The sequence below is a fragment of the Cyprinus carpio genome, chromosome B25 (assembly GCF_018340385.1).
Source record: "Cyprinus carpio isolate SPL01 chromosome B25, ASM1834038v1, whole genome shotgun sequence".
Lineage (NCBI taxonomy): Eukaryota > Metazoa > Chordata > Actinopteri > Cypriniformes > Cyprinidae > Cyprinus > Cyprinus carpio.
This window is the reverse complement of record NC_056621.1, coordinates 12414601-12428525: the sequence shown is the minus strand read 5'-3', so window position 1 is coordinate 12428525 and position 13925 is coordinate 12414601. Positions and strand designations below refer to the sequence as shown.

Genomic DNA, 13925 nt, shown 5'->3' with positions numbered 1-13925 from the left:
AAAGTTCAAATGGCACTTGAGTAATTGTTTCAGGCTGTCTTAATCTGGCTAAACGAAATATCTGATTTTCTCCAAAGAGGGGAAACAATGTTCCCATTGAGGCGGCGAAACTGCCCATAACCTTGTGGGTGGTCCTGGAGACTGAAGTACCTCAGATATTATTATGTAGCAGGACTGCTTTTTGGATCCTTACACCTTCGTATAGCGTGACCTTTGTGCGAGACTCCCCTCAAAGAGGGATAAAAGAGATGCTGTGAATATGCTAGTGGGGTGGCGTAGCACTCCAGCTCTCAGCCTATCGACCGTCTCCAGCGGCTCTATCCAGAATAACTCCAGCGTTTTGCTTGAGGAACTGTTGAAACACTTTGAGGACTGACGCAACGCTTTGGGTCTGACTTACCTGGCTAAAAATGGGCATGTGCTGGACGAACACTCAGCCTTGGTGGGTGGTCCGGCCTTGTGAGCCGCTTTCCGAGCAGCTTTTATGTCTTTGTGAAGCGAGGCTGAATATGAATCCTGCCACTTTTGTGTAATTCTCGTCACAGATGTGAGAGAACCCTCACTGAGAGCCGAGACTCATTTTGACACTGCTTCAACAAATTAAACAGCAAGAGTTCAGATTTACAACATCCATCTTACAAGAACTAAGTACAAATACCACCCAAAATACCATATAAAATGTACACTTTATTATTTATAATATATACTATTATATATAATGTTATTGTAATTATTTATTACATTATTTTATTATTTCTCATTAATTATTTTATTTGTAAAGAACCTTAACTTTTTTGTTTCCTACCTTTGTGAGGTAAAATGACCCTAAGTAGAAAGGGGTCATATATGATATATAATATTAAATCAAGTAATATTTTACAAAAAAAAAAAAAAAAATAGTGAAGCTAAAATATACAATTAAAATTGCAACACACACACATGTGTGTATATGTGTGTGTGTATATATATATTTTTTTTTTTTTGAAAAATATATAAAATATATATATAATATAAATATAAAAAATATAAAAAATATATAAAAAAAAGTTTGCATATTGAAGTTATATTATTTATTATTTATATGTCACAAACAATGGGGTCTATAATATGCATAGAAAACCCATCTGTGGCCTTTCCATATATCTCAATGACAGTTGCTTGGCTGGTGCAAGTCTTAGTCAGTACTATGTTTTTAATAGTACTGGATTTTTATACAAAACATTTGCAGTCATTATAGCGTATGGCATTCGTGCAAGAGAACAAAGCGCCGAGGTGCAAATATACTGGAAATTAAAGGACAGAATAAACACATTCCACTATTACTCTGCAATTTGCCTTTCCATTACATCTCAGCACAGACCAGTGGGTCGCTGCTGGGACTTGCAAGAGGATATAAAGTGTTCCCCTCTCAGCCAGCTCTGTAATTACACGCCATCAGCTCCTCAGTTGCCATACAAACACATAATAACCTTCATCCTGCTCTCCTTCAATTACCTTCCCCTCTCTCCGCTATTACCCAGGATACCCCGGGGCCTCCTGTCTGCCTCTGTTTACAAATTCCTGTCATATTTCAGGATCTGCAGGACCTCTGTTAAAGGGGTTGAGGAAAACAGCTGGGTCTGGAATGACGCCTTGCAGAAGGGTCTTTCTCAACAGCTCTCAGCCGCTCAGATTCATTCATCAAGAATGTGTTGAAATAAGAACATTCTCTCTCGCAGTGGAGGGAGGGATGCCTGGAGAGAATGTGTTCGTGGGTGTTTCTTCAACTTTAGGCACTTTTACTTCCCAGGGGTTGATTTTTATAAAAATTAACAGATTTCAACTTTTTTCTTTTTGTTATATCAAGGTCGCATTAAAGGGGTCATATGATGAGATTTAAATTTTTCCTTTCTCTTTGGAGTGTTACAAGCTCTTGGTGCATACAGAAGACCTGTAAAGTTGCAAAGACTAAAGTCTCAAATCCAAAGAGATATTATTTATCAAAGTTAAGACTCTGCCACGCCCCCCTAAAACGGCTCATTCTAACACGCACCCACATCTCTGCATAATGCCACCCAAATATTCACGCAAAGAAAGAAGGCGTGGTTTCAGTAACCGCAGTTAGTGTTGAAGCAGCCATGTCAGGGAGATGCTGTGTGTTTCTAGGCGAAATCTACTTCCGAAAGTAGATGCATTTAGGAAACTGTAAGATTACTTACAACAGAACAGCAATGCATTTTATAGATGACCATTTCGTGAACCTAGGAGAGGAGGTAATTCTGACTTTGCTACGACAATCTGGCACTTCTGAATTAGCTACTGTACGTATCTTTTGTTATTAGTTTAAGTATTTGCTATTGAATGTTCAGATGCGGAGTTTTGCGCGTTCTGTGTTTGAGAGAGAGAGAGGGTCACACACACACAGTGGAGTCAGCTGTCTTAACCGTCCGTGGCTTGTGTACTGCAAACACATACGAGCTTCATCAGTGCGTCTGTCACGTGACTCTGTTCCCCTTTCGGGCTTGAACTGATGGTAAAACTAAGGACATTATTAACTGTCTTTACATTTATTTTGAAAGATGAAGCTTGCAATTATGGAAAGGGGCATTACATTTCCGACGAGTGCTTGCGGTGCTCGGCCAATCACAATGCGCTGGGTCAGTTGGCCAATCAGAGCAGACTGCGCTTGTCAGAAGGAGGGACTTTGTAGAAAACGACACATTTGAGAGAGGCGGGGCATAGAGGACCTACAATAATGTACAGTATTTGAAAAATAATGTGTTTTTTGAACATTAAAGCATGTCAGCATATTCTGTTACACCAAATACACAAAATAATGATCTTTAAAAAGCATCATATGACCCTTTTAAAACTTGGAAACTTTTTGCAAGGCATTTATTGGGTATATTTGCTACACTCTAAAAAATGCTAAATGAGACTAGGATTTTCATTACTTTCAGGAAGAGAAAGAAAAAAGAATATTTCACAACATTATTGTTTTCCTGTATTTTTAATCAAATAAATATTATATATGTTGTTGGACATTGTTAACAGACAAAACTAAATAAAACTGTGTTTCTTGTGTGTTAAAGCTCACATGGTCAGTGCTTTTAGAAACACTGCAATTTTTTTAAAAGTGAAATTTCAGAGTTCAGGAGTTTGAAGGGTGTTGATGAGAAGTGACAATTGTAGAAACACTGGTGAAAATTAGCCATCACAATGGGCTTTTGTGTTGCAGGGTGGTCTGACAACATGCCTACGGGGTGATAATGGTTTTATATATGAAATATCCTGATCGATAATGTGTCCTGGATATCTTTACATTCCCATGACTGAATGTCCATACATATGCACGAAATCACATGAATAATGTACTGGAAGGCAAATCAATCAGATTAAAGGCTGTCCAGTGACTTAATGGCTTGTTGTTGACTTCAAAACACTGGATCTCAGTTTTATCTGAACAATTTCTCATCAGCACTTCCTGTTTGTATGGCTGATGTTGGAGGGCCCACCGGGGCTGTTTGTTTACTGCGGTTCTCTGGAGAGACCCTCATGGCTCTGCTTCCTGTTTTGATCCACTAAAACCAGTCCAGCCTTGAAACCTCTATTAGATTCCCAGGAGTGTCCTTTAATGTGTCCCTCCTCTTAGCCTAAGGCAAACCCATTTATTGTCCTACTAACAGCACAAACAAGTCTTATTCAAATAGACAGACTGCTAAAATTATTAGACGTTGCAATAAGAGGTGCCTCATATAGGTGTAGGATGATTTTTTCACAAGATTAAAGGAAATTCTATTAAATAATGGCAATATTGTGATGGTTTTCATGGGATTTTTATTGCTGTTATTGTGCACTAGCATCAGGTCAGTAGGTTTTTAATGTTGGAAAGAAGTTTATTTGCATTTATCAGATCAAAAATATAGTAAAAACTATAATACTGTGAAATATTACAATTTAAAATAATTGTTTTCTATTTGAATATACTAGCCTATGAAAGGCTATTTATTTCTGTGATGCGATGCTGATTTTTCAGCATCATTACCCCATTCTTCAGTCACATCAGAAATCATTTTAATATATATAATGGCTATACAGTCTAATCTAGTTTTGTATTAGACTGTATGATGCATATAAATGTATTTCTGCTGAGAACAGACACTTCAACTCAGCCGTTGTTTTACTGAATATTTAAATAATCACTTTAAGGGCTTTTGTCATCTGCTTTTAACCTCTCAAATAGCTTTATTTACACACATTATGAGCAGTTCTGCTGTTGTGAAAGTGCACCAAGCCCCCAGCAGAAATCAGCACACAAAGAGCTCCGATTGCAAGTCAACAGTGAAAGAGGAAGTAAACATCACAGGAGCAGGAAGCCGCGCTGTATCACAGGTGAAGGGGGAGGTGAGGGCAGCAGTTAGTTTAAGAAAAGAGAAACCCTGGTGATTCACAACACAATCAGATTGACCTTTCATCCCATGAGCTGCTGTCAGGGATGATGGGGGGTCAGCAGAGACCCTGATGCAGGACAGAGACCCGGCCCGATGGAGCCGCAGATAAAAGCGGAGCCGGCATTGTCTAAACTTCACTGACTAGTGGGCCTGGTGAGCGGCAGAAACGTACAAAACATCCAGTTCCACCCAGGAATTGAGGAAAGGGGTCAAAGAACTGTCATTTTTCTCCCCCACTCTTATATACACGCGATCCTAAAAATATGACTATGTATTTGAATGTATTTGGATACAAACAATGAAATTCATGCATGACTGCAAATGGTCTGTGACGCGCATTTGGCTAAATTAAAATACCTGCAAAGATCAGGAGTTTTGTATTTTCCTATACCACCACAGAGCTGTTTTCTGCTGTGTTTGCTTTAGACACACGAGATATCATCGCACTGTGATAATAGCAGGAAGAACTGAGCTGTTATCAGTTTGCAGGCCTGTTGCCAGAGCCGGATGACCTGCATGTGTCTGTTTAAAGGAGAGTCAGACTTTAACTGATTCTCAGCGACTATTACTTGTTGGTTTTGCATAAATGACTAATAAAAAATGTTTTGAAAGGCACAATTTGTTGGTGACAATCTCGCAGATTGATGTTTTACAATGAGGTGGCAAAGCTAATAATTTATCGGAAATTTTCAAAATAGGTGTTCATATTAGTTTTATTCTATCAGTAGTACAAACATTCCATAAAACATGAGTGAAAAAAATATTTTGGATTAATTTATAAAACATTCTGAGGTATACCTTTACGTTTTGGTAAAACCTGCCTCTTCCATTTTACTCCAAAATATTCAGTTGAAATATATTGTATGCAGCAGCCATTTTGCTGATCAGTACTAGAAAATATTTTGATTATAGTTATTGTTGTATTTATTTTATTTTATAAATTTCATTTATGTATTTTTTTTAAATCGAATTATTAATAAACTATATGTGATTAAATATTCCTTTCTTTTTGTTTTTATGTCATTTATTTTATTACATTTATGTGGTTTTTTAAATTTAGTTAAAATATAACCAATATTTAATTACATATGATGCAGTCTGACACTTCCATTTCTTTTAACAAAATATTATTTTCATAATATTTCTATTTGCAGCCATTTTATTTTTTTATGCTATGGGTATTATTATTATTAATCATCAACCATGTTATATATATATATATATATATTATATATATATATATATATATATATATATATTATATATATATATATATATATATTTATGACAAGTGAAAAAAAAGCTCATCAAAATTCATCATATTCAGGAAATAATAGGGAGCATGTCTCTGAAGACAAAAGCTCATCCAGATGCAGTATCTTCAGGCAGTAAAGCAGCCAGAATGGATTACAATGAGAATACAATTCAGCCTTCCCAGAAGGATCTCCACAACAGGATAATGGCCATTATCTAGGTACTGTGTGGTGTTTCATATGTTAAGCGGGCTGAAACTGAACACACCTTTGGGCCATGTGACCACTGTGCATGTGAATGATGACAGAGAGCCTTGATGGACAATTAAAGAGCAATTCACTGCTAAATGACACAGAAGACAGGATGTCTGACAACATATTAATCAGCTCACCCTAATCTGGCCTGCTACAGTCATTCTCAACCCATATTTCATTAGTATCATTGTTTTAATTCCAGAGGTTCATTAATAGCAACCCCATAGGCCGTGCCTGTAAACACGATTGAGCAAAATGATGTTTTTCTCCGTCTCTCTAAACTCGCCTACCGTATGCAAATTGAACACGTTGAATAACATTTTCGAGCTTCGGCGTTTCTGAGCACCAGAGACCTGCCCTGACCTTTTAAATAACACTAGGCTTTAGTTTATCAGCATGCAATTCAAATTAACCTCGTTCTGCTAAAACCGATAGCAATTATAAAATTGTGGGTAATGACATGTAAAAGTATTATCTAAGACATCTGCTTTAATGTAGGCGCAGGAATCCGGTGCAGCTGTTGAAGGATTTGTGAGTGATATTTCAAAGCTTGCATGCGTGCTATCTCGACACACGAGATGACACGAGCTTCAGTGTCGGAAATGACTGGAGGAGGCGAGGAGAAACTCACAATTCGCGTCTGGTGTTAAACTATTTTGATGGCTCTATTTATGTGTTTATTGGCCGATCGTTTAGCGCGCTTCCCACCTTCATTGATTCGGATTGAGCGGTCGATCGACGGAATAATCAGAGGATTATACGCGAGCTTTGCCTGATCTAATCATACTTTCATATTGTTAATAACTTGAAAGGAAATAAACACTAGCTACAGTAAAAACCGTTATATAGCCTACTGTTTTTTGTTGTTGTTGTTGTTTTTATCAGTTATGCACATTAGGAGTGTTTATGCTTTCACATTTTTTTCACTTTCAATTTAATTAATGAATGAATTATTTTATTTTAAGCCTGGGGTTTTGTCTGGCACAGCTGTCATTTTTCATACCATAAATAAACTTTTTGAATGTTTTGTTGCATGTTTATTTTATTGCATATTTAGTCTGTTTACCTAAATTCACCTTACTTGTTTTATTTGTTTAGTAAAAAAAAACTAGTATTTGTGTGTGTTGATCTTTTTTTTTTTTGGCAATCATACCAATAATGTAATATGAAATGTAAAATATTTACAGTGTATATAAACACGACTTAATTTAAAACACACAAAATATGGTAACTTTGGATAACGTTTTGGCAAAGTTCTCTTAAATTATGACTAAACATTTTTCAAGTAGCTAATGTAATGTGGTCGTTAATAGTGTTCTCAAAACGTTAGCACGAAACATTATTTATAGATCGTTCACTGAACGTCTTTTTCCTGAAATGTTATAGTTGGACAGAATGTATTTGTTTCAGAATGTTTGAAAATTCAAAAGTAACGTTCTCATGATACTTGCAAAATTATTAAATAGAATGCTTTCCCTTAACGGTCAAATAAACAAAACAGTTTTTTAAAACACTAAACGTTTTCGTACCTAAACAGGAACGTTAGCAACTTTTTTTGTTAGCTGGGTTAAACGGTCGGGAGCAGAGACGTACGTTACGTACTAGACTCGACAACCCGAGCTACAAGCAGCAGCGGGACGAAACTGAAATTCGGCTAAACGGAGTTCAAGTGTGTAACCTGAGCATGAGGTATATTGACCCCTCACCAAATACACTCGCACTCCTCCTTCCTTCCCGCGCAGTGCCTCTCTACTGTTTGTTTGGACTCCGCTGATCCGGGGCGGAAATTCCTTTCCGTTTTTGTGAATGACAATCTTATTAACAATTCATCAACACAGTCTGTTCCATCCGGCCCCGTTTCCACGGCGACGCTCGCTCTGCGCCTCCTGATTGGCTGGCCGACATAATGTATCCATTGAAACGCCTCGCGCTTGTATCCATTCACTAGCTCGCGGTGACAGAGAGCACATCTAGGACTAGAGCGGCGGAGGACGCAGCGTTGCTTTCTCCGGGATAAATCTCGAAGGTAAATAAAGCTACGAAGCGTTTTGTTTGAGCGACACGTCTGCGATCGATATTCGACGGGATATCTAGATCGGTTCGTGTGAAAATCGACGGCGAGAGAAGAGAGGTTATATAACGAGAAGACAACGTCAGTGGCTCGCGCACTCACTGGCTAGTGTGAGTCATTGATAAATGCACACAGTTGCATGAATGGGCTGGAAGTAGAGCGAGTCTGCGCTTGACTCTCGAAGCAAAACCCGAGGATTTTAATCATCTCGACGGCGCAGAAGAGACTTGGACTTGAGAATCTCAATGCTCCAAGCCTGAGACGTCCACGCTCTATTACAGCACGTCTTTTCCGCAGTTTAAGGTCTCACGGTACTGTACCGTATTTCACTAATGCTTGATAAGTTCAAACCCGTGCAGTTCGACTCGGTCATGGCCATAAGCAAGACGGTAGAGTGGCTGAAGGAGCAGCTGGAGACGCGCAGGGACTGTTTGCTCGTTATGGACTGCCGAGCGCAAGAGCTCTACGAATCGTCGCACGTCGAAACGGCCATTAACGTGGCCATCCCGAGCCTCATGCTCCGGCGACTCAAGAAGGGCAACCTGCCCATCAAGTCTCTGCTTTCCAACGGGGAAGACAGGGAGAGGTTCGCGCGGAGGTGCAAGACGGACACTATCGTGTTGTACGACGAGTACAGCTGCGAGTGGAACGAGAACATCGACGGCGGCTCCGTGTTGGGTTTACTGCTGAGGAGAATGAAGGACGAGGGCTACAAGGCTTTCTATCTCGAGGGTACGTTCACTTCCAACGCATTTTGTGATTTTACTTGCCGTGTTTTTGTGGTTTACTGCAACTAAAAATGTTACTACAATTGATTTGTAATTTATTTACTAGTAATTTAGTTACTAGAATTGATAAGTAATCCATTAGCTACCAGTATGTTTTTGAATTTTAATTGTAACCATTCATTAGATACCAATATCTATTTATTTAGTCACTTATTATTCGCATCCGTTTTTAACTATTTCATTGTTAATAGAAACACATTTTACCTTTTACATTTGTATTATTTTTTCAGTGTTCCAACTACAATGTATGTAACTAGTGATTTTTTATTAGAAACTACAAGCAAATATCTCCCTATACTAGTCACGTTTTGTATTTTATTAATTACATTTGCATTTTGACTTCCTTTGAATGGCTTCTTTATAGTAAAAATAGGCCTAGTACTAGTCATATTGAAATCATGACTAATAACAATAGGAATTCACACTAGTGTACACTAAATACATAATCTAGTGTATTTAGAACTGGAACTGGAATGTAAATAGTCAAGTAGTTACTAGTAAACAAAGAGTATTAGTATCTAATGAATGGATATTTCTGAAACAAAAAAATATGCTAGTCATTATTTGTAGTTTAAAATGGGTACTCATATAAAAATATGTGGTTAGCTTTAAGGCATGCATTTTAAATGTGTTTCTAACTTGAACTTCACAGGTGGCTTCAGCAAATTTCAAGCTGAATTTCCCACAATGTGCGAGACGAACCTCGACGGTTCCTCCAGCAGCAGTTCACCGACCTCCCAGGTGCTGGGTCTCGGAGGGCTCCGGATCAGCTCTGACTCCTCGGACATCGAGTCGGACATCGACCGAGACCCATGCAGCGCCACCGACTCAGACGGCAGCCCTCTTTCTAACCCCCAGCCCTCGTTCCCCGTGGAGATCCTGCCGCATCTGTATCTGGGCTGCGCGAAGGACTCCACGAACCTGGATATCCTGGAGGAGTTTGGCATCAAGTACATCTTGAACGTGACCCCTAATCTTCCTAACATGTTCGAGAACGCCGGGGAGTTCAAGTACAAGCAGATTCCCATCTCCGATCACTGGAGCCAGAATCTCTCACAGTTTTTCCCAGAAGCCATCAGCTTTATTGGTAAGCAAACACAATTATTGTTGCTTTAATTTGCTTTTCATTCAGTCCCAGTTTTGATTAAACCTACTGGGTCCTTTCAGTGTTTTGAAACCAAACGGATGGCACCGTTTTTTATTGTTTGCATAGTAACATATCCTGCGGTTGTGCAATTGTGACACAAAGGCTTATGATGAAATGGGAGACGGAGGGGGGAGGCGGTAATTTGAGCTCAACAGGAAGGAAGCAAGCAGCATTGAAAGTAATCTAGGACAGAGCAATGTTTCGCCACACAATGAGGACCATTTACAGGGCAGTGTTGACATCCTGTTAGCCTTGACAGGGAGCTGCCATGACTTCTACATTTACACGCCCAAATGGTACCATTGTCGAGTAACCTGGCAAGCGGAAGGATCATTTGATTAACCTTAATAGCCCATTTCACGTCACGTTCCCTGAGAAAATGGGCGAGTTGTTTTCTCTCAGCCTGCAGTCATGCACTAGAAATCCTGCTGAATGAGGCCCCTTTTGTCAATGCTGGGACCGTAATGAATTCTGACAACCGAGCTTATGTACAATTGCATATTCATAAGTCAGTTAACTAACCGTCTCGTATTTTTTTCCCCCCTCAGATGAGGCCCGTGGACAGAAGTGTGGCGTTCTCGTTCACTGCCTGGCCGGTATCAGCCGTTCGGTCACGGTAACGGTGGCATACCTCATGCAGAAGCTCAACCTCTCCATGAACGACGCGTACGACATAGTCAAGATGAAGAAGTCCAACATCTCGCCCAATTTTAACTTCATGGGCCAACTTTTGGACTTTGAGCGCACATTGGGACTCAAGAGCCCGTGCGACAACCGAGTTCCGGCTCCAACCCAGCCGTTGTACTTCACCACGCCGACCAATCACAACGTTTTCCAGTTGGACCCTCTCGAGTCCACGTGAGGTCCTGCCCTGATTTGAATCGAACGTGAGTTTCTTTATTTCGACACCTGTCGAGGGGTTCCTGACGTTATTGATGTTGGCTTGAGACGACGGCTGACCAGAGTAGCCACTGATGGGGCATGCGGTTGCCCAGAGCTTCTACGTTGCTGTTTAACAGAGAGAGATCATGTGACTCTATATCTTCAAGACTCTTTAAAGTAGTTTGTTTTATACATAAACACATATATCTCCGTATATATACATATTCAAGCATGGAAAGACTGTGGAAATAGAAAGAACATCTGATATATTGGGGCTGGTGTGCCAAAGAGACTTGACTAGAACTGAACAACGACAAATACTCCATTTGTTTTGTTTAGCACTTGCACCTTGACATTTTCTAGGTGTGCTCTTCTTGTCTTCAATGAAGACTTGCCTGTTTTTGGGACGAGACTTCCCTTCGGTAATGATGGCAGAGTGTACTGTACTCCAACTTATTTGCGTGGAGAAATTTTTGAAACATTTATACATGTGTATATTAAGATGTTGCTAAGCCTTGCCGTAGTTAGAATATACCTGTTTTAAAGGAACGGCTGTAGATTTTTCTTCTCCTTTTTGTCCACTTTATGTAAACAAACTGAATATCGATCAATATTATCTTTATGGACGAGTTAAATGCCAAAAATTTGAACAGGTTTTTGCAATGTGTATATGTATAATATATTTCCACTTTTGCTTTACGGATCAATTCCGCCTTTTCAGCCTTTTAACCACCATCACCAATCAAAGTTGTCATTCTCTTGCCTTAGTTGTGTACATAAGAGTTATTGTGCGGTAACCTTTCAGAGCAGTTCCCATAAGCTTCTTCTTTTCATCAGTACTTTTTTAGCGGACTTGACCGTAAGAGCTTGCACGTTCAGAAGGGTCATCCGAACTTGTATGTGTACGAGGCATTCCTCGAATGCTATTCAGTGGGGTTTCAGATGCATGCTCATTTAGGACCCATATGTCTTTATACTACTCGTTTTTTGTACATTTTCTGGGGACGTTGGAGACGCAAGTAACGCTGATTTTTTTTGTGTGCAAGGATTTGAGGTCTGTGATGACAAAGCTGGGAGAACGTTTTATGTCTCCTGTTCAGGGACGTTCTGTGACATGCAATTTTTTGTGAGAAAAGTGATGGTTTCCAGGAGGGTTTTGTTGCCCCTCAAAGCAAAGGCCTGGTTGGGGGATGGGATGTTTTACAAAACCACTCCCCCCAATGTTACGAATGTAAAGAAATGATAAGTTATTAATAAATTGCTATTTTGTCTATTCAAATCTATCAATGTCTCACTGTTTTCTTTGCTTCACTTGAAAATAAGAATAATAAATGGAATTTATTGGTTTTATTCAAAGCAGAATAATAGATGTACTATGTTTCATTAATCATTCACAATAATATTTAAACTAGTATTCAGTTGACAGAGTTACTTCTAACCACTGATTCAAAGACTAGATTAAACTTTGATATAGAATGAGATTACAAGTTCCTGCAAATAAAGCGTTACTCAGTGTTGTTAAGTGAGCAAAACAACTTTCCATGCGGACAGGCTGGTATTTCCAGGTACGGGCTGGTTAGAGCAAAAAGTCCCCCCCTGCGGCACTTCCTGACAGGAGATCAGACTTCTGCTCTAAAAGCAAGTCCTGGCAAAACAGGCCGCAACCTGACACCCTTGGCTTTTGCATACATCAGATAAAGCGATAATCCCTCTTTGTGGGAGAAAGAAATAGGGTTTAAATGAGTAATTATTATTTCTGATGGCAAAATAGCTTTGTATTGTTGTTACAATAATAACGATCTATTCTGCATATCTGCCAACATGAACACTGTGTAGGAGTAGTATTAGAATGGATTTTCTCATATTAGACACTTTAAAGACTTTAACTAGTCGAAATTTAACCTATAATAAATATTAAATACATGTAATTATTATTATATGAATATAACATGTATAAATATAAATTAATATAATAATTAAAAAAAAAAAAAAAAAAATTATTATTATATGAATATAACATGTATAAATATAAATTAATATAATATATGAATAGAAAAATATATACATATACACATTTTTATTATTAATATTAATGTCTAGTATATGTATTCATAATACTTAAAATTAGCGTTAATGTATGATATATATATATATATATATATATATATATATATATATATATATATATATAATATTTATTAATATAAATTTTTGATTTTAATATTTAAAAAATTAGATAGATAGATAGATAGATAGACAGACAGACAGATAGATTATAATTTAGAATATAAATTAATATATTATTCAATTAAATGCAATAGCTTAGCTTAATAAATATAAATATACACATTATGTATTATTTAAATTTTATGATGTTTTATATTTATTTTGTATTTATTATTTGTTATGTTCATTTCTAATACCATAAAGATAGCAGCTTTTGTAATAGCTTTTTAATCAGTTTTAAACATAGCTAATATACAGTTAATATAATCTATATAATCCATAATATATATATATATATATATATATATATATATATATATATATATTGCACACACATATATACATACATACATACATACAATGAAATGTAATTATATTACACTTTATATTTTAATATTCAATTACATGTAATAGCATTTAGTGACCAAGACACAATGGTTTTTAAGGCAACATGTGTAGAAGTATTGTCCTCGTATAACTGTTACAGGTCTGTAAGTCTTTTAAGCAGTGAAAATAAACCCAACAGACTGTGACTATACTTGGCCAGTGTGCTAATCCTGTGTGAAAGATTTCAGTCCTTGTCGTCCTCTTGTGACAGAGTGCGCTGTGAAGGATTTGCCAACATGCCCAGCAATTTCCGGTGCTCAAGTTCCAGTGACCCCAACACTACCCTCTTGTGAAGCCCACCTCCTGTACTCCCGTCAGGCATCATCCGCCCACCACCTCCCTGCTCACCAGCTGCACTCTCCATTCGTGTGCCTGTGAGCTTCAGTAGTGAAGGACACCCCTGGCTAGATGACCTCGTCTGTTGTCAGTCACTTTTAACTGGCAGGTGCATAACCACACAATCATTTTAGATGTTCTTCACAACAA

General features: G+C 38.1%; 1 protein-coding gene across 1 annotated transcript; it reads left to right on the top strand.

Annotated features, from left to right (window-relative positions):
• Positions 1 to 7866: 7866 nt before the first annotated feature.
• On the top strand, positions 7867 to 12109 carry LOC109072257 (dual specificity protein phosphatase 6-like). Its single transcript, XM_019088518.2, has 3 exons — positions 7867 to 8741; positions 9450 to 9884; positions 10493 to 12109. Exons 1-3 carry the CDS (start codon positions 8342 to 8344, stop codon positions 10804 to 10806), a joined length of 1149 nt encoding a protein of 382 aa, XP_018944063.1. The 5' UTR covers positions 7867 to 8341; the 3' UTR covers positions 10807 to 12109.
• Positions 12110 to 13925: the final 1816 nt, after the last annotated feature.

Bases quoted from the DNA above. Each gene is read 5' to 3' on its own strand.
- LOC109072257 (XM_019088518.2), top strand. From the start codon at position 8,342: ATGCTTGATAAGTTCAAACCCGTGCAGTTCGACTCGGTCATGGCCATA. The intron at 8,742-9,449 runs GTACGTTCACTT...TGAACTTCACAG, and splicing joins CAAGGCTTTCTATCTCGAGG to GTGGCTTCAGCAAATTTCAA. The intron at 9,885-10,492 runs GTAAGCAAACAC...TTCCCCCCTCAG, and splicing joins AGAAGCCATCAGCTTTATTG to ATGAGGCCCGTGGACAGAAG.